Consider the following 19697-nt stretch of genomic DNA (forward strand, 5'->3'; position numbering starts at 1 on the left):
ATGGCCCCAGTACAAACCAGTGCTCCCAGTAGGGCCCTGGGTATAAACCAATGCTCCCAGTACGGCCCCAGTACAAACCAGTGCTCCCAGTAGGGCTCCAGTACAAACCAGTGCTCCCAGTACGGCCCCGGGACCCCCAGCGTTCACCCCTCTCCTCCCCAGTCCCTCCCAGTTCCATCCCAGTCCCTCCCAGTCCATCCCAGTCCCTCCCAGTGCTCCCAGTTCCCTCCCAGTCCCTCCCAGTCCCTCCCAGTCCATCCCAGTTCCCTCCCAGTCCCTCCCAGTTCCACCCCAGTGCTCCCAGTTCCCTCCCAGTCCCTCCCAGTCCCTCCCAGTCCATCCCAGTTGCATCCCAGTCCCTCCCAGTCTCTCCAGTCCCTCCCAGTTCCACCCCAGTGCTCCCAGTTCCATCCCAGTCCCTCCCAATCCCCTCCCAGTCCCCTCCCAGTCCCTCCCAGTGCTCCCAGTTGCAGCCCGGGTACGAATCGGGGGTTTTTATTGCGTATCAAAGGTGGTTAAAAGGTTATTTACAGCCACACCCGCGGAGGGGGCGGGGCCGCGCCAGGCCACGCCCCCCTCATAAATCATTCATGACCTTCCCCTGCCCCCTCCCCCCCCCCCCTTGTGCGCGGGGACACGGACACGCCCCTCCCCCCTCCTCCCTCCCCCCCTCATGGCTTTGAGCTTCGGGGGTCCCGGCGGTGGGGGAGGGGCTGCGGGGGCGGGTTTGGGGCAGGGCTCGTCCCCCCTCCCCCCCTCCCCCCCCCACAGCGGCCCCAAATCCCCCCCCCCCCCCTCCCCGGTCCCCTCGATGTCCCCAACTCCTCCCCCCACGCCCCCCCTGCTCCCTCTGCCACGTCCCCCTCCCCCTCCCCCTCCTTGTCCCCGAGGTGTCCCCGAGGTGTCCCCACCCCCCCAGACCCCGCTGTCCCCTCTCTGCCACCCCTGTCCCCACAACCCCCCCCCCCCGGGATGTCCCCCACCTGCGCCCCGGCCGAGCCCCCCCCGGTGTCCCCCCGGTCCCCGGTGTCCCCCGGTCCCCGGTGTCCCCCCCCCGGTGTCCCCACCCCCCCCGTGTCCCCCCCCCGGTGTCCCCTCAGATGAAGAACTCCTCCTTGCGCTTGCCCCCCTCGCCCCCAGGAAGGCCTCGCGCGCCTCCCCGTGCTCCTCCAGCCCGCTGGCCTCGTGCGTCAGGTACGAGCCTGGGGGGACACGGGGGGGATATGGGGGGCATGGGGGGGATGGGGGGCATGGGGGAGATGGGGGGAGATGGGGGACATGGGGGGCATGGGGGGAGATGGGGGAGATGGGGGAGATGGAGGAGATGGGGGAGATGGGGGAGATGGAGGAGATGGAGGAGATGGGGGAGATGGGGGAGATGGGGGAGATGGGGGAGATGGGGGGAGATGGGGGGAGATGGGGGGGATGGGGGAGATGGGGGAGATGGGGGAGATGGGGGAGATGGGGGAGATGGGGGGAGATGGGGGAGATGGGGGGCATGGGGGGGATGGGGGAGATGGGGGAGATGGGGGAGATGGGGGGCATGGGGGGGATGGGGGGGATGGGGGAGATGGGGGGAGATGGGGGGAGATGGGGGGAGATGGGGGAGATGGGGGGAGATGGGGGGAGATGGGGGGAGATGGGGGGCATGGGGGGGATGGGGGAGATGGGGGGACATTGGGGGAGATAGGGGGACATGGGCGGACATGGGGGGGATGGGGGACATTGGGGCAGATGGGGGACACGGGGGAGATGGGGGAGACGGGGGGAGATGGGGGGGATGGGGGGACATGGGGGATACGAAGGACATGGGGGGACATGAGAGAGATGGGGGGAGATGGGGGAAGATGGGGGGACATGGGGGGACATGGGAGGGCATGGGGACACGGGGGGAGATGGGGGACACGGGGGGAGATGGGGGGACATGGGGGGACACGAGGGGACAGAGGGGACACGGGGGGAGATGGGGGGACACAAAGGGATATGGGGGAGATGGGGGGACATGGGGGGACAGAGGGGACACGTGGGGACATTGAGGACATGGGGGGATATGGGGGACAGAGGGGACACGGGGGGACACGGGGGGACATTGAGGACATGGGGGGACATTGGAGACATGGGGGGACACAAGGGGACACGTGGGGACATGGCCGGGACACGCCCACGCCGCCCCCCCCCCGCAAAACCCCCGAAGCCCCGCCCCCCTGCCGGCCCCGCCCCCGCAAGCCCCGCCCACTGTCCTCAGCACCCCCAGCTCCAAACCCCGCCCCCTTCCCGAAGCCACGCCCACTCTCCCGAAGGCCACGCCCACTCCGATGCCCCGCCCCTTCTGCCGAGGCCATGCCCACTGTTCCTGAGGCCCCGCCCCCTTTGCCAAGGACCCGCCTTCTCTCCCTTTAGCTCCGCCCACTTCCAGAGGCCCCGCCCCTTTCCCCCTCTATCCCCGCCCCCTCCCCTCTATCCCCGCCCCTTTTCCCTAAATCCCCACCCCTTTTCCTCTATCCCCGCCCCCTCCCCTCTATCCCCGCCCCTCCCCTCTATCCCCGCCCCTTTTCCCTCTATCCCCGCCCCTTTTCCCTCTATCCCCGCCCCTTTTCCCGCTATCCCCGCCCCTTTTCCCGCTATCCCCGCCCCCTTTTCCCGCTATCCCTGCCCACCTTTCTGTCTCACGGAGCACCAGACGAGCCCTGTGTCCCCTTTTCCCTCTATCCCCGCCCCTTTTCCCTTATCCCCGCCCCTTTTCCCTTATCCCCGCCCCCTTTCCCTTTATCCCCGCCCCTTTCCCCTCTATCCCCGCCCCTCCCCTCTATCCCCGCCCCTTTTCCCTTATCCCCGCCCCTTTTCCCTTATCCCCGCCCCCTTTCCCTTTATCCCCGCCCCTTTTCCCTTATCCCCGCCCCCTTTCCCTTTATCCCCGCCCCTTTCCCTCTATCCCCGCCCCTCCCCTTTATCCCCGCCCCTTTTCCCATTATCCCCGCCCCCTCCCCTCTATCCCCGCCCCCTTTCCCGCTATCCCCGCCCACCTTTCTGTCTCACGGAGCACCAGACGGGCCCTGTGTCCCCTTTTCCCTCTATCCCTGCCCCTTTTCCTTTATCCCCGCCCCCTCCCCTCTATCCCCGCCCCTTTTCCCATTATCCCCGCCCCTTTTCCCGCTATCCCCGCCCCTTTCCCCGCTATCCCCGCCCCTTTCCCTCTATCCCCGCCCCCTCCCCTTTATCCCCGCCCCTTTTCCCATTATCCCCGCCCCCTCCCCTCTATCCCCGCCCCCTTTCCCGCTATCCCTGCCCACCTTTCTGTCTCACGGAGCACCAGACGAGCCCTGTGTCCCCTTTTCCCTTATCCCCGCCCCTTTTCCCTTATCCCCGCCCCCTCCCCTCTATCCCCGCCCCTTTTCCCTTATCCCCGCCCCTTTCCCGCTATCCCTGCCCACCTTTCTGTCTCACGGAGCACCAGACGAGCCCTGTGTCCCCTTTTCCCGCTATCCCCGCCCCTTTCCCGCTATCCCTGCCCACCTTTCTGTCTCACGGAGCACCAGACGAGCGCGCCGAGCAGCAGCAGCAGCAGGAACACGAGCAGCGCCAGCGCCCCGCCCACCACGGCGAACGGCCCCGCCCCCTGCGCCGCCACCACCGCGCCCGGGTCTGCGGGGGGAGCCGGGGCGCCGTCACCGGCCGGGGCCGGGGGGCCCTGGGGGTCCCAAAAGTGTCCCCTGGGTGTCCCAAAGGTGTCCCAGAGGTGTCCCAAAAGTGTCCCCTGGGTGTCCCAAAGGTGTTCCCTGGGGGTCCCCAAGGTGTCCCAAAGGTGTCCCCAGGGTGTCCCAAAGGTGTCCCCAGGGTGTCCCAAAGGTGTCCCCAAAGGTGTCCCAAAGGTGTCCCAAAGGTGTCCCAAAGGTGTCCCCTGGGGGTCCCAAAGGTGTCCCCAGGGTGTCCCAAAGGTGTCCCCAAGGTGTCCCAAAGGTGTCCCCTGGGGGTCCCAAAGGTGTCCCCAAAGGTGTCCCAAAGGTGTCCCAAAGGTGTCCCCAAGGTGTCCCAAAGGTGTCCCAAAGGTGTCCCCTGGGGGTCCCAAAGGTGTCCCCAGGGTGTCCCAAAGGTGTCCCCAAGGTGTCCCAAAGGTGTCCCCTGGGGGTCCCAAAGGTGTCCCCAAAGGTGTCCCAAAGGTGTTCCCTGGGGGTCCCAAAGGTGTCCCCAGTGTGTCCCAAAGGTGTCCCAAAGGTGTCCCCAGGGTGTCCCCGATGTGTCCCAGAGGTGTCCCCTGGGTGTCCCAAAGGTGTCCCCAAAGGTGTCCCCAGGGTGTCCCAAAGGTGTTCCCTGGGGGTCCCAAAGGTGTCCCCAAAGGTGTCCCAAAGGTGTCCCAGAGGTGTCCCAAAGATGTCCCCTGGGGGTCCCAAGGGTGTCCCTGGGGGTCCCAAAGGTGTCCCCAAAGGTGTCCAAAAGGTGTCCCAGAGGTGTCCCCAAAGGTGTCCGAAAGGTGTTCCCTGGGGGTCCCAAAGGTGTCCCCTGGGAGTCCCAAAGATGTCCCCTGGGTGTCCCCAAGGTGTCCCCAAGGTGTCCAAAAGGTGTCCCCAGGGGGTCCCAAAGGTGTCCCAAAGGTGTCCCCAAGGTGTCCCCTGGGTGTCCCCAAGGTGCCCCAAAGATGTCCCAAAGGTGTCCCCAGGGTGTCCCAGAGGTGTCCCAAAGGTGTCCCCAAGGTGTCCCCAAGGTGTCCCCAGGGTGTCCCCGGTGTGTCCCAGAGGTGTCCCAGAGGTGTCCCAAAGGTGTCCCAAAGGTGTCCCAGAGGTGTCCCAAAGGTGTCCAAAAGGTGTTCCCTGGGGGTCCCAAAGGTGTCCCAAAGATGTCCCAAAGGTGTTCCCTGGGGGTCCCAAAGGTGTCCCCAAAGGTGTCCCAAAGGTGTCCCCAGGGTGTCCCCGGTGTGTCCCAGAGGTGTCCCCAAGGTGTCCCAAAGGTGTCCCAGGTGTCCCCAGGGTGTCCACGGTGTCCCAGTATCCCCAGTGTGTCCCCAGTGTGTCCCCAGGTGTATCCCAGGTGTGTCCCCAGTGTCCCCAGTGTGTCCCCAGCAGTGTCCCCGGTGTGTCCCCAGTGTGTCCCAGTGTCCCCAGGTGTCCCTAGCAGTGTCCCCAGCGCGTCCCAGTGTCCCCTGTGTGTCCCCAGCGCATCCCAGTGTCCCCAGGTGTATCCCAGGTGTATCCCAGTGTCCCCAGGTGTCCCCAGTGTGTCCCAGTGTCCCCCGTGTGTCCCCAGTGTCCCCCGGTATATCCCAGGTGTGTCCTAGTGTCCCCGGTGTGTCCCAGTGTCCCCAGCGCGTCCCAGTGTCCCCAGTGTGTCCCCAGTGTCCCCAGGTGTATCCCAGTGTCCCCAGGTGTCCCCAGCGCGTCCCAGTGTCCCCAGTGTGTCCCAGTGTCCCCAGGTGTCCCCCGTGTGTCCCAGTGTCCCAGCGCGTCCCAGTGTCCCAGTGTGTCCCAGTGTCCCCTGTGTGTCCCCGGTGTGTCCCAGTGTCCCCAGCGCGTCCCAGTGTCCCCAGTGTCCCCCGTGTGTCCCAGTGTCCCCAGTGTGTCCCAGCGCGTCCCAGTGTCCCCAGTGTGTCCCCAGCAGCGTATCCCCAGCGCGTCCCCGTGTCCCCAGTGCGTCCCAGTGTCCCCAGTGTGTCCCAGTGTCCCCAGCAGTGTCCCCAGCGCGTCCCAGTGTCCCCAGTGTGTCCCAGTGTCCCCAGCAGTGTATCCCCAGCGTGTCCCAGTGTCCCCAGGTGTATCCCAGGGTCCCCAGTGTGTCCCCAGCAGTGTATCCCCAGCACGTCCCCGTGTCCCCAGTGCGTCCCAGTGTCCCCAGGTGTCCCCCGTGTGTCCCAGTGTCCCAGCGTGTCCCAGTGTCCCCAGTGTGTCCCCCGTGTGTCCCAGTGTCCCCAGTGTGTCCCCAGCGCGTCCCCGTGTCCCCAGCGCGTCCCAGTGTCCCCAGCGTGTCCCAGTGTCCCCAGTGTGTCCCAGCGCGTCCCAGTGTCCCCAGTGTGTCCCAGTGTCCCCAGCAGTGTATCCCCAGCGCGTCCCAGTGTCCCCAGTGTGTCCCAGTGTCCCCAGCAGTGTATCCCCAGCGTGTCCCAGTGTCCCCAGGTGTATCCCAGGTGTATCCCAGTGTCCCCAGTGTGTCCCCAGCAGCGTATCCCCAGCACGTCCCCGTGTCCCCAGTGCGTCCCAGTGTCCCCAGGTGTCCCCCGTGTGTCCCAGTGTCCCAGCGTGTCCCAGTGTCCCCAGTGTGTCCCCCGTGTGTCCCAGTGTCCCCAGTGTGTCCCAGCGCGTCCCCGTGTCCCCAGCGCGTCCCAGTGTCCCCAGCGTGTCCCAGTGTCCCCAGTGTGTCCCAGCGCGTCCCAGTGTCCCCAGTGTATCCCCAGCGCGTCCCAGTGTCCCCAGTGTCCCCAGCAGTGTATCCCCAGCGCGTCCCCGTGTCCCCAGTGTGTCCCCAGCAGCGTGTCCCCAGCGCGTCCCAGTGTCCCCAGTGTGTCCCCAGCAGTGTATCCCCAGTGTGTCCCAGTGTCCCAGCGTGTCCCAGTGTCCCCAGCAGTGTATCCCCAGCGTGTCCCAGTGTCCCCAGTGTGTCCCCAGCGCGTCCCAGTGTCCCCAGTGTGTCCCAGTGTCCCCAGTGTATCCCCAGCGCGTCCCAGTGTCCCCAGCGCGTCCCAGTGTCCCCAGTGTGTCCCCAGCAGTGTATCCCCAGCGCGTCCCAGTGTCCCAGCGTGTCCCAGTGTCCCCAGTGTATCCCCAGCGCGTCCCAGTGTCCCCAGTGCGTCCCAGTGTCCCCAGTGTATCCCCAGCGCGTCCCAGTGTCCCCAGCGCGTCCCAGTGTCCCCAGCAGTGTATCCCCAGCGTGTCCCAGTGTCCCCAGCGTGTCCCCAGCGCGTCCCCGTGTCCCCAGCAGCGCCACTGACCGTACACCACCAGCACGTAGGTGTCGGAGGCGCGGCCGTGCGCGTTGCCCACGTGGCAGCTGTAGGAGCCGTTGTCCTGCGGCGCCAGCGCCGGCAGCGTCAGCCGCTCGCCCTCGGCCCGCGCCCGCGCCGGCAGCGACTCGTTCCCGCGGCTCCACGCCACGTCCGTGGGGCTGTGGGGGTCACCGTGGGGTGTCACCGTGGGGTGTCACCGTGGGGTGTCACCGTGGGGTGTCCCCGGGGTGTCCCCGGGGTGTCCCCGAGCCGTGACCCCCCCCCAGCCCCGGCTCACCGCGGGTTGCCGCCGACGGCGCAGGTCAGCACCAGGGTGTCACCCTCGCGCAGGACGCTCTGCGAGGGCTGGATGCGCGCTGAGGGCGGGTCTGGGGACACCGGGCCGCGGGGGGGGGGCGGTGACGGGGCTGGCGGCACCGGGACGTCCCCGGTGGGCCCCGGCCCCGCGGCCCCGGCGATCCCCGGTCCAGCCCAGTGGGGTCACAGTGTCCCCCGTGTCCTTCCCAGTGTCCTTCCCAGTGCCTCCCAGTGCATCCCAGTGGGTTTACACTGTCCCCCATGTCCTTCCCAGTGCCTCCCAGTCCCTCCCAGTGCCCCCAGTGGGTTCATACTGTCCCCTGTGTCCTTCCCAGTCCATCCCAGTGGGTTCACACTGCACGTCCAGCTTGGACTGGGTCTGTCCCCCGTGTCCATCCCAGTGCCTCCCAGTGCATCCCAGTCCCTCCCAGTGCCTCCCAGTCCATCCCAGCGCCTCCCAGTCCCTCCCAGTCCATCCCAGTGCCTCCCAGCGGGCTCACACTGCACGTCCAGCTTGGACTGGGTCTGTCCCCCGTGTCCCCCGTGTCCATCCCAGTCCCTCCCAGTCCCCTCCCAGTCCCTCCCAGTCCATCCCAGTGCCTCCCAGTCCATCCCACTGCCTCCCAGTCCCTCCCAGTCCCTCCCAGTGCCTCCCAGTGCCTCCCAGTCCATCCCAGTCCCTCCCAGCAGGCTCACACTGCACGTCCAGCTTGTACTGGGTCTGTCCCCCATGTCCATCCCAGTCCATCCCAGTCCATCCCAGTCCCTCCCAGTCCCTCCCAGTGCCCCCCAGCAGGCTCACACTGCACGTCCAGCTTGTACTGGGTCTGTCCCCCATGTCCATCCCAGTCCATCCCAGTCCATCCCAGTCCCTCCCAGTGCCTCCCAGTGCCTCCCAGCGCCTCCCAGTCCCTCCCAGTGCCTCCCAGTCCCTCCCAGTGCCTCCCAGTGCCTCCCAGCCCCTCCCAGTCCCTCCCAGTCCCTCCCAGTCCCCTCCCAGTCCCTCCCAGTCCATCCCAGTCCCTCCCAGTGCCTCCCAGTCCCTCCCAGTCCCTCCCAGTCCCCTCCCAGTCCCTCCCAGTCCATCCCAGTCCCTCCCAGTCCCCTCCCAGTCCCTCCCAGTCCCTCCCAGTGCCCCCCAGCAGGCTCACACTGCACGTCCAGCTTGTACTGGGTCTGTCCCCCGTGTCCATCCCAGTCCATCCCAGTCCATCCCAGTCCCCTCCCAGTCCATCCCAGTGCCTCCCAGTCCGTCCCACTGCCTCCCAGTCCCTCCCAGTCCCTCCCAGTGCCTCCCAGCCCCTCCCAGTCCCGCCCAGTCCCTCCCAGTCCCCTCCCAGTCCCTCCCAGTGCCCCCCAGCGGGCTCACACTGCACGTCCAGCTTGTACTGGGTCTGGCGGCGCTGGCCGCGGCCCAGGGCCGGGTGCGTGGCCTCGCAGGTGACGATGGCGCCGTGGTCGCGGCGCTCCACGCGCAGCCGCAGGACGCTGCGCTGCCAGAACACCTTCCCGTCCTGGTGGTGGCTGCTGTGGCCTGGGGACACCGCGGGGACACCGGCGGCAGGGGGGGACACGGGGGGACACGGGAGGGACGAGCGGCACCGGAGGCAACGGGGGACAAGTGGCACAGGGGACACCGAACGCCATCAGAGCCCCGGCGTGCCCGGGCTGGGACCGGCGTTCCCGTGTCCCCAGCAGTGTCCCCGTGTCCCCATGCCCCCACCAGTGTCCCCAGCCCCCACCAGTGTCCCCAGCAGTGTCCCCGTGTCCCCAGCCCCCAGCAGTGTCCCCGGCCCCACCAGTGTCCCCGTGTCCCCAGCCCCACCAGTGTCCCCAGCCCCCACCAGTGTCCCCGGCCCCACCAGTGTCCCCAGCCCCACCAGTGTCCCCATGTCCCCAACCCCCACCAGTGTCCCCAGCCCCACCAGTGTCCCCATGTCCCCAAACCACACCAGTGTCCCCGGCCCCACCAGTGTCCCCAAGCCCCACCAGTGTCCCCATGTCCCAAGCCCCACCAGTGTCCCCAGCCCCCACCAGTGTCCCCAGCCCCACCAGTGCCCCCAGCCCCCACCAGTGTCCCCATGTCTCCACCCCCTGTATGTCCCCAAACCACACCCCCACACCCCCACTGTGTCCCCAACCCCCACCAGTGTCCCCCGCCCCACCAGTGTCCCCATGTCCCCAAACCACACCCCCACACCCCCACTGTGTCCCCAACCCCCCCAGTGTCCCCATATCCCCACCAGCATCCCCCAGCACGTCCCTATCCCCAATCCCCACTCTGTCCCCAGCCCCTCCAGGCCCCCCCCACGGTGTCCCCAGCCATCCCCAGATGTCCCCAGATGTCCCCAGGTGTCCCCAGGTGTCCCCAGATGTCCCCAGGTATCCCCAGATGTCCCCAGATGTCCCCAGGTGTCCCCAGATGTCCCCAGGTGTCCCCAGGTGTCCCCAGCCATCCCCAGGTGTCCCCAGGTGTCCCCAGGTATCCCCAGATGTCCCCAGGTGTCCCCAGATGTCCCCAGGTGTCCCCAGGTGTCCCCAGGTGTCCCCAGATGTCCCCAGCCATCCCCAGATGTCCCCAGCCATCCCCAGGTATCCCCAGGTATCCCCAGATGTCCTCAGGTATCCCCAGCCGTCCCCAGGTGTCCCCAGATGTCCCCAGCCATCCCCAGATGTCCCCAGGTGTCCCCAGCCATCCCCAGATGTCCCCAGCCATCCCCAGATATCCCCAGGTATCCCCAGGTGTCCCCAGATGTCCCCAGATATCCCCAGGTGTCCCCAGGTGTCCCCAGGTGCCCCCAGCCATCCCCAGGTGTCCCCAGGTGTCCCCAGCCATCCCCAGATGTCCCCAGATGTCCCCAGGTGTCCCCAGCCGTCCCCAGCCATCCCCAGGTGTCCCCAGGTGTCCCCCCTGACCTGCCAGCTCGCGGCGGTCGCGGTACCAGCGCAGCGTCGCGAGGGGACGCGCGCGGGGCACGAGGCAGCTCAGCTCCACCTCCCCCCCCTCCACCGCCAGCGCCCCCGCCTCCACCACGGGGGGCTCGGGGGGCACTGGGGACAGCGGGGACAGCCGGGGGGACAGCCGGGGACAGCCACGGGACAGCCGGGGACAGCCGGGGACAGCCACGGGACACGGGGACACGGCGGGAGACAAGAGCAAAGAGATAAGGGACAAGATAGGGGGCTCAGGGGACAAGGGACAGGTGTCACCAGGTGTGGCACGTGTCCCCAGGTGTCCCCTCTGCATCCCCAGGTGTCTCCTCCGTGTCCCCAGGTGTCCCCTCCATGTCCCCAGGTGTCCCCTCCATGTCCCCAGGTGTCCCTCCCCTGTTTCCAGGTGTCCCTCCCGTGTCCCCAGGTGTCACCACGTGTGGCACGTGTCTCCAGGTGTCCCCTCTGTGTCTCCAGGTGTCCCCTCCGCGTCCCCAGGTGTCCCTCCCCTGTCCCCAGGTGGCCCCTCCTGTGTCCCCAGGTGTCCCCTCCGCGTCCCCAGGTGTCCCCAGGTGTCCCTGAGGAGCGGGAGGGGACGTGAGGATGTGGGTTTGGGTGTGTGGGAGGTGGCCGAGGACACAGGAAGCCATGGTCACCGCAGCCACTGTGTCCCCAGGTGTCCCCAGGTGTCCCCAGGTGTCCCCAGGTGTCCCTGAGGAGCGGGAGGGGACACGAGGATCCGGTTTTGGGTGTGTGTGGCGAGGGGCAGGGGCGGGAGCTGGCACCACATCCCTGTGTGCCCCCAACCCCCAGCTGTCCCCAGGTGTCCCCAGGTGTCCCCAGGTGTCCTACCCAGCACGGTGAGGGTGGCGATCTGGTGGTGGGTGTCATCGGCGTAGAGCTGGCAGAAGTAGCCGCCCTCGTCGTCCAGCCGGGCTCGGGCCAGGCGCAGCCGCAGCCGCCGGCGGCTGAACTCGGCCAGCTCGAAGCGCTCGTCCTTCAGCGCTGGGGACAGAGGGGACAGCGGTGTCACCCACGGGGTCACAGAGAGCCCCAGGGCCACCCCCAGCTCATCCTTCAGCGCTGGGGACAGAGGGGACAGCGGTGTCACCCACGGGGTCACACAGAGCCCCAGGGCCACCCCCAGCTCATCCTTCAGCGCTGGGGACAGAGGGGACAGCGGTGTCACCCACGGGGTCACACAGAGCCCCAGGGCCACCCCCAGCTCGTCCTTCAGCGCTGGGGACAGAGGGGACAGCGGTGTCACCCCAGGGCCACCCCCAGCTTGTCCCTCAGCCCTGGGGACAGCAGTGTCACCCCAGGGCCACCCCCAGCTCAGCCCTGGGGACAGCAGTGTCACCCACCGGGTCACCCCCAGCTCGTCCCTCAGCGCTGGGGACAATGGGACAGCGGTGTCACCCCAGGGCCACCCCCAGCTCGTCCCTCAGCCCTGGGGACAATGGGACAGCAGTGTCACCCCCAGGGCCACCCCCAGCTCAACCCTGGGGGCAGCAGTGTCACCCACGGGGTCACACAGAGCCCCAGGGCCACCCCCAGCTCAGCCCTGGGGACAGAGGGGACAGCAGTGTCACCCCAGAGCCACCCCCAGGGCCACCCCCAGCTCAGCCCTGGGGACAGCAGTGTCACCCACGGGGTCACACAGAGCCCCAGGGCCACCCCCAGCTCATCCCTCAGCCCTGGGGACAATGGGACAGCGGTGTCACCCCAGGGCCACCCCCAGCTCGTCCCTGGGGACAGCAGTGTCACCCACGGGGTCACACAGAGCCCCAGGGCCACCCCCAGCTCGTCCCTCAGCCCTGGGGACAATGGGACAGCGGTGTCACCCCAGGGCCACCCCCAGCTCAGCCCTGGGGACAGCAGTGTCACCCACGGGGTCACACAGAGCCCCAGGGCCACCCCCAGCTCATCCTTCAGCCCTGGGGACAGCAGTGTCACCCACGGGGTCACACAGGGTCACACGGACACCCACGGGCCACCCCAAGGCCTCGGGGCCACCACTGGTCCACCAGTGTCCCCCCCCATGTTCCCGATGTCCCCGTCCCTCACCGCGGGTGCCGTTGAACCCCAGTGTCCCCCCGGTGTCCCCGATGACCCCGGTGTCCCCCCAGTGTCCCCCCGGTGTCCCCCCAGTGTCCCCGATGACCCCGGTGTCCCCCCGGTGTCCCCCCGTGTCCCTCACCGCGGGTGCCGTTGAAGAACAGCGTCTGCCGGGCGGGGTTCTGGATGACCACGATGGAGCCGTCGTACCTGTGCAGGTGACAGGTGATCTCGGCCGTGCCACCCTCCAGCACCGTCACGTTCTCGGCCTGCACCTCCTGCGCCCGCCCTGGGGACAGGGACAGGGGGACACAGGGGACAGCGTCACCGAGGGCACAGGGGGCAGGGGGGGACAGGGGGACACAGGGGACATGGGGACACAGGGGACAGCGTCACCGAGGGCACAGGGGGCAGGGGGCATGGGGACATGGGGACACAGGGGACAGGGGGCATGGGGACATGGGGACACAGGGGACAGGGTCACCAAGGGGGCAGGGGACAGGGGGACACAGGGGACAGGGTCACCGAGGGCACAGGGGGCAGGAGACAGGGTCAGCATGGGGGGGGACAGGGGACATGGGGACACAAGGGACAGGGGGTCACTGAGGGCACAGGGGACAGGGGGACATGGGGACACAGGGGGCAGGGGACATGGGGACATGGGGACACAGGGGACAGGGTCACCGAGGGCACAGGGGGCAAGGGACAGGGTCAGCATGGGGGACACGGGGACAGGGGGACACAGGGGACATGGGGACACAGGGGGCAGGGGACAGGGGGACACAGGGGACATGGGGACACAGGGGACAGGGGGACACTGGGGACACAGGGGGCAGGGGACACAGGGGACATGGGGCAGGGTCACCGAGGGCACAGGGGGCAGGGGACAGGGTCAGCATGGGGGACATGGGGGCATGGGGACACAGGGGACAGGGTCACCAAGGGGGCAGGGGACATGGGGCATGGGGACAGGGGGACACAGGGGGCAGGGTCACCGAGGGCACAGGGGACAGAGGGACAGGGTCATCGAGGGGGACAGGGGGCATGGGGACACAGGGGACAGGGTCACCGAGGGCACAGGGGACAGAGGGACAGGGTCACCGAGGGGGCAGGGGACAGGGTCAGCATGGGGGACAGGGGACACAATGACCGGGCACCCACACACCCCCTGGACACGGGGACAGGGTCAGCGTGGGGCACAAGGGACACAGGACAGCGTCACCATGGGGGGACAAGGGACACACAGACCAGGGGACAGGGTGACTTGGAGCACCATCCCTGAGGTGCTGGGGACATTTGGGGACACCGACAGCGCTGGGGACACCTGAACCGGGGTGCTGGGGACATTTGGGGACACCGACAGCGCTGGGGACGGTGACACCGCTGGGGACACCGGCACGAGGTCCCCGACACCGGGGGACAGCGGCACAGATGTCCCCAGCAGCGGTGGCACCGCCGGTGGCACCTCAGGGACGCCCACCCCCCCCACGTGTGGCCCTGGGGACAGCGACGGTGACGCGTCCCCCCCCTGTCCCCCTCCTGTCCCCCCCTGTCCCCCCCACCATCGCCTCCGGTTGCCGTGACAACGCCACCGGGGGGGGGGGGGGTGACACCATGGGGGGGGGGAAAGAAGAGGTGACACCGCGTTTTGCTGTGTCAGCACAATCCCCCCTCCCTCCCTCCCAGCGCCCCCCCCGGGGTCACCGCGGCGTCCCCCTCCCCGCCCCCCCCTCCCCAAGGTCACCGCGCCAAGGTCACCCCGTCCCCGCGGCTGGGGGGGGGAGGGGACACGGGGGGGACGGGGGGGGGGGGGTCCCTGGTGTCCCCACCCCCCCTCCCCCCCCCCCCCGACGTCCCCGTGCTGCCCACGGAGGTGACACGGGGACAAGGGACACTTTGTGTGTGTGTGTCCCCCCCCCCCGATGCTGGGGACACTCGAGGGGGGGGGCTGGGCGGCCCAGGGTGTCCCCTCTGTGTCGGGGGAGGGACAATGGGGGGGGGGGGACAATGGCCCTTTTCTGTGTCCCCCACCCACGCCAGGGGACAGGCCGGTGGCGCCTGGCACCTCGGGGGGGAGGGGGTGGGCCACGGGAGGGGGGGGGTGGGGGAGGTCTGGGTGTCACCGAGGGCCACGAGGGTGAGGTGACAGTGACACCCCTCCCCCTTCCCGGGCCGGGTTTGGGGACACCGGGATGCTCGGGGTGGCGGGGGGGGGGGGGGGTGACAGTGACACCCCCCCCTCCCCCTCCATCTCCCAGGGGGTTTGGGGACACCGCGGGGTGACCCCAAAGTGTCCCCAAGGTTGGGGGGGGGTGGGGGGGGGGACAGCAGCGAAACGGCAGCGCAGCGTGCCGGGCTGGGAGGGGTTAAACCCTTGGGGACAGCACGGGGACACCGTGGGGGGGGGGACACGGGGGGGGAGGGGGGGCTGCGGCAGAGAGCGGCGGCGATTTTGGGGAGGGGGGAGGGGCAGGATGCGGGTTTAAAGCGGGGGGAGGAGGGGTGGGGGGGGGGGTGTTGGGAATTCCCCCCCTCCGGTTTGGGGGCTGGGGGAGGGGGCGTTGCGGATTTGGGGAGGGGGGCGTCGGTCAGCGGCGGGGGTCACTCACCGTGTCCGGCGGCCCAGAGCAGCAGCAGCCCCGGGAGCAGCGCGGGGGGGGCGCGGGGGGGGCGCGGGGGGGGCTGCATGGCGGCCCCAGAGCCTCGGCCGCTGCCGCTCCCCACCTGCCGGGCCGCGGGAATGAGATGCTAATGAGATGCTAATGAGATGCGGGAGGCCGGGCCAATGGGGGAGGAAGGGGGGAGGAGCCCGGGGGGTGGGGTGGGGTGGGGGGGGGGGGGGGCGGGGGGCGGTGTTTACAGGGAGAAGGGGGACGAAGCCCCCCCCCCCTCTAAAAAAAAAAAGGGGGATTGGGGATGGGGGGAGGGGGGATTTGGGGAGCCCCGGGTGGGAAATTTGGGATGCTGGGGGGGGGGGGGGGGATTGGGAACCTCAGGATGGGGTCAGGGACCCGCAGCTGGAATGGGGAGGGGGGGGGGATTGGGAACCTCAGGATGGGGTCAGGGATCCGCAGCTGGAATGGGGAGGGGGGGGGGGGAGATCGGGGAACCCCAAAAGAGAATTGGGGTGAAACCCCACACTGGGGGCAGAATTTGGGGACCTCGGGGTGACATTGGGATCCCCCCCCCCCAGATCGACACCAGCCCCCCCCGAGCCCCCCGAGCCGGGATTTGGGGTTGGACGGAGGCACCTCGGGGTGGGGGGGGGGGGGGTGATGGGGGGCACCCCAAAATGGGGAGGGGGGGGGGGAGGGGGGTTCGGACCCCCAAACAGCCGAACCGGGACACCCCAAAAACGGGCCGGGGTCCCCCGGACAGAATTGGGGCGCGCCAAGGGGGGGGGGGGGGGGTGGGGACACCCCAAGACAGGACGGGGACCCTCAAGGTGGGGGGGAAATGGGGGCACCCCCAGAACGGGGGTGGGGGAACCCCAAATGGGGCCGGGGAGCCGCGTGTCCCCCCCGTGTCCCCCCCCGTGTCCCCTCGGCGCTGGCGCGGTGGCCCCGGGAAGGGGGGGGGTGGGGGGACAGTTGCCATGGTAGCCACGGCCCCCCCGGGGCCGAACAAAGGCGGCTCAGAGCGGGAACAGCGCGGCCATTCAGGGCCGGGGGGGGGGTGGGGGTGGTCCCGGGGTGGGGGGGGGTCCCTCCCACCCCCCCACCCCCCCCAGCGCTGTTTTTGGGGCCGTTTGGCCGCGTTTGGGGCCCCCCCCCCCCCCCCCCCGCCAGGCGCTCGGGACCCCGGGCACGTCCGGGGTGCTGGGGGGTGGGTGGGGGCAGTGGGATGGGGGAATGGGGGGGGGGAAAAGAGGGATAAAGGGGGTAGAAATGGGTCTGAACTGGGATAAAATTGGGTCTGAACGGGGTAAAATGGGAGTAAACTGGAAAAAACGGGGCTAAAGGGGGTCAAAATGGGGCTCAAGGGGGTCAGAGTGGGGCTAAAGAGGGTCAGAGTGGGGCTAAAAAGGGACAAAATGGGAATAAACTGGACAAAATGGGGCTAAAGGGGGTCAAAATGGGGCTCAAGGGGGTCAGAGTGGGGCTAAAGAGGGTCAGAGTGGGGCTAACAGGGATAAAATGGGAATAAACTGGACAAAATGGGGCTCAAGGGGGTCAGAGTGGGGCTAAAAAGGGACAAAATGGGGCTCAAGGGAGTCAGAGTGGGGCTAATGGGTCAAACTGGGTCCATACAGGGATAAAATGGGAATAAACTGGACAGAGAGGGGCTCAAGGGGGTCAAAATGGGGCTAAAGAGGGATAAAATGGGGCTCAAGCGGGTCAGAGTGGGGCTGAAGGGGGTCAGAGTGGGGCTAACAGGGGTCAAAATGGGTCTGAACAGGGATAAAATTGGGTCTGAACAGGGTAAAATGGGAGTAAACTGGATGAAATGGGGCTCAAGGGGGTCAAATTTGGGCTAAAAAGGGACAAAATGGGGCTCAAGGGGGTCAGAGTGGGGCTAACAGGGGTCAAACTGGGTCTGAACAGGGATAAAATGGGAATAAACTGGACAAAATGGGGCTAAAGGGGGTCAGAGTGGGAGTAAAAAGGGACAAAATGGGGCTAAAGAGGGTCAGAGTGGGGCTAAAAAGGGACAAAACGGGTCCGAACTGGGATAAAATTGAGTCCAAACAGGGTAAAATGGGAATAAACTGGACAAAAAGGGTCTCAAAGGGGTCAAAATGGGGCTAAAGAGGGACAAAATGGGGCTCAAGGGGGCCAGAGTGGGACAAACAGGGGTCAAACTGGGAGTAAACTGGACAAAGAGGGGCTCAAGGGGTCAGAGTGGGGCTGAAGGGGGTCAGAGTGGGGCTAGCAGGGGTCAAACTGGGTCCGAACAGGGATAAAACTGGGTCTGAACAGGGTAAAATGGGAGTAAACTGGAAAAAACGGGGCTAAAGGGGGTCAAAATGGGGCTAAAGAGGGACAAAATGGGGCTCAAGGGGGTCAGAGTGGGGCTAACGGGTCAAACTGGGTCCGAACAGGGATAAAATTGGGTCTGAACAGGGTAAAATGGGAATAAACTGGACAAAATGGGGCTAAAGGGGGTCAGAATGGGGCTAACAGGGGTCAAGCTGGGTCTGAACAGGGATAAAATGGGAATAAACTGGACAAAACGGGGCTCAAGGGGGTCAGAGTGGGGCTAATGGGTCAAACTGGGTCCGAACAGGGATAAAATTGGGTCTGAACAGGGTAAAATGGGAATAAACTGGACAAAATGGGGCTAAAGGGGGTCAAATTTGGGCTAAAGAGGGACAAAATGGGGCTAAAGGGGGTCAGAGTGGGGCTAACAGGGGTCAAACTGGGAGTAAACTGGACAAAGAGGGGCTCAAAGGGGTCAAAATGGGGCTAAAGAGGGTCAGAGTGGGGCTAACAGGGGTCAAACTGGGTCCGAACAGGGATAAAATTTGGTCTGAACAGGGTAAAATGGGAATAAACTGGACAAAGTTGGGCTAAAGGGAGTCAAATTGGGGCTAAAGAGGGACAAAATGGGACAAAATGGGGCTAAAGGGGGTCAGAGTGGGGCTAACAAGGGTCAAACTGGGTCTGAACAGGGATAAAATGGGAGTAAACGGGACAAAAAGGGGCTCAAGGGGGTCAGAGTGGGGCTAAACAGGACAAAACGGGGCTAAAAAGGGGATGAAATGGGACAAAGCACAGTAGAAGGAGGGCTAAAGAGAGCCAAAAAGGGGCCGAAATGGCCAAGATGGGGCTAAATGCAGCCAAAAGAGGGTCGAGCGAGGACAAAACACAGCTTAAATGGTCAAAACGAGGATTAAACAGGGCCCAAATGAGACAGAAACGACCAAAATGGGCTGAAACGCCCAAAACGTCCAGAGCTCAACAGGGCCAAAATAGGAATGAACTTGAGCTTAAAAACACGGCTTAAACGGCAAGGCCGTGGCCGAACAGGGCCAATACGCAACCGAAATGGCCAAAATGGGGCAAATAATGGCTAAAACAAAGGGTTTGGGGCACTTAGGAGAGGCCTCAAGCTTTGGAGACAAAGCCACATGCGGGGGGACAAGACACGAAGCCGGCACCAATCCGCCTCCAATTTCTGCATCTTTACCCCCAAATTCCCTGGTGGGGGGATGAATCGAGCGCTTCAAAAAGATCTTTGGGAAGGGTGAAGGAACCCCACAGGAGGACGAAGGTGATGGGGGGAGGGAGGGCGGATCCGGGCCCTTCCCCGCAGCCCTGAGGGGATCCCCGCTGAGGGAACAGGGCGGGAGCGGCAGAACCGGCCCAGCCGCCGCCCGAGGCCCGGGAGGAAGGCGGTGACACCCTCTGGGAGGTGGCCGAGGACGGAGGTACACACGGAGGGCGTGTGCGGGGTGTGACCCGCTGCCCCTCAGGGGCTCCTGCCCTGAGGGCGAGCCTACCCGGAGCGTGCTCAAACCGCTGCAAGGAGACCCTGGGGGGAAGGGGGGAGGCTACCGACGAACCGCAGCCGCGTCTGAGGGCTCGCAGGCGATGGCAGGACCGGGGACACGCCGCTCCGGGCCCGCAGAACGCATCGCGGCCGCAGCCGGAGCCGTCGCCGCCTTCCCCTGAGGCGCCGCGGACAAAATGGCGGCGCCAGCTTTTCCCGCCCTTTGCCGCGGCCACGCCCCCTGCCCGCGCTCCGACCAATCAGAGCCCGCCGTCGTCGCTTGGCCCCGCCCCCTCCCGCAGTCCCTGAGGCGAGCGGCGGCGGCGTGAGGGGAAAAAGCCTTTTCTGAGGTAAAAACCTCGTTTTCTGAGGTAAAAAATACCGGTTTTGGGGGGAAAAGCGTGGTTTTGAGGCAAAACCATGATTTCCTGAGGCAAACCTCTTTTTTTTTTTTTTTTTTCCCGAAGCTGTACTTGATTTTTTTCTGGCAGAACCCCAGATTCTGTGAGGTAAAAAATCACAGCTTTGTGGGGGGAAACCTTCCCTGCTTTGCTAAGGCAAAAAAAAAAAAAAAAAAAAGCTTTTCTGAGGTAAAACTACATTTCGTGAGCTAAAATTAGGGGGACAATGGGGAATTTATGCCCTTTTCCAATCCTGGAGCCTGCCAGAGCACTGATGGAAGCAAAGCGGGGGATGGAACGACAGGTAAGTGCCACGAACACCAATTTTAAGTGGTTTCGACCCAAATCCCCACCTTTTCCCTCTCAGTTCAAAGCTGGAAATCCCACACACAAGGAAAACCCCACGTGAAACACAAAACTGTCTAAAGAAAACCGCGTTCCCTCTTCCAAATGTTTTCAGCCCTGACCTGGCCCCTTTACCCGTAAAACCCAGCACTTTGCTGCAAAAAATTGACATTTTAGGACAAAAATGGCTTTTTTTTCCCCCACTTATCTCCTGCTAAAATTGCTGCAGTTGGAGGCTGAGAAGATCATGAAGCAAAACTGCCCTAAAAACAGGGAGGTTTTGGGTTTTAACACTTTTTTTTACC

At 66.2% G+C, this 19697-nt stretch overlaps 1 protein-coding gene across 1 annotated transcript; it reads right to left on the reverse strand.

Moving 5' to 3' along the window:
- Nucleotides 1-1096: 1096 nt before the first annotated feature.
- Nucleotides 1097-18823, reverse strand: LOC138101630 (cell adhesion molecule 4-like). The gene is given in 11 exon segments (XM_068999400.1): nucleotides 1097-1140; nucleotides 1143-1202; nucleotides 3514-3642; nucleotides 6914-7086; nucleotides 7206-7296; nucleotides 8595-8759; nucleotides 10142-10276; nucleotides 11009-11161; nucleotides 12357-12503; nucleotides 14824-14938; nucleotides 18657-18823. Coding segments are annotated over 10 exon segments (1176 nt in total). The 5' UTR covers nucleotides 14903-14938; nucleotides 18657-18823.
- Between the last annotated feature and the right edge of the window lie 874 nt (nucleotides 18824-19697).

The sequence above is a fragment of the Aphelocoma coerulescens genome, unplaced genomic scaffold (assembly GCF_041296385.1).
Source record: "Aphelocoma coerulescens isolate FSJ_1873_10779 unplaced genomic scaffold, UR_Acoe_1.0 HiC_scaffold_375, whole genome shotgun sequence".
NCBI lineage: Eukaryota > Metazoa > Chordata > Aves > Passeriformes > Corvidae > Aphelocoma > Aphelocoma coerulescens.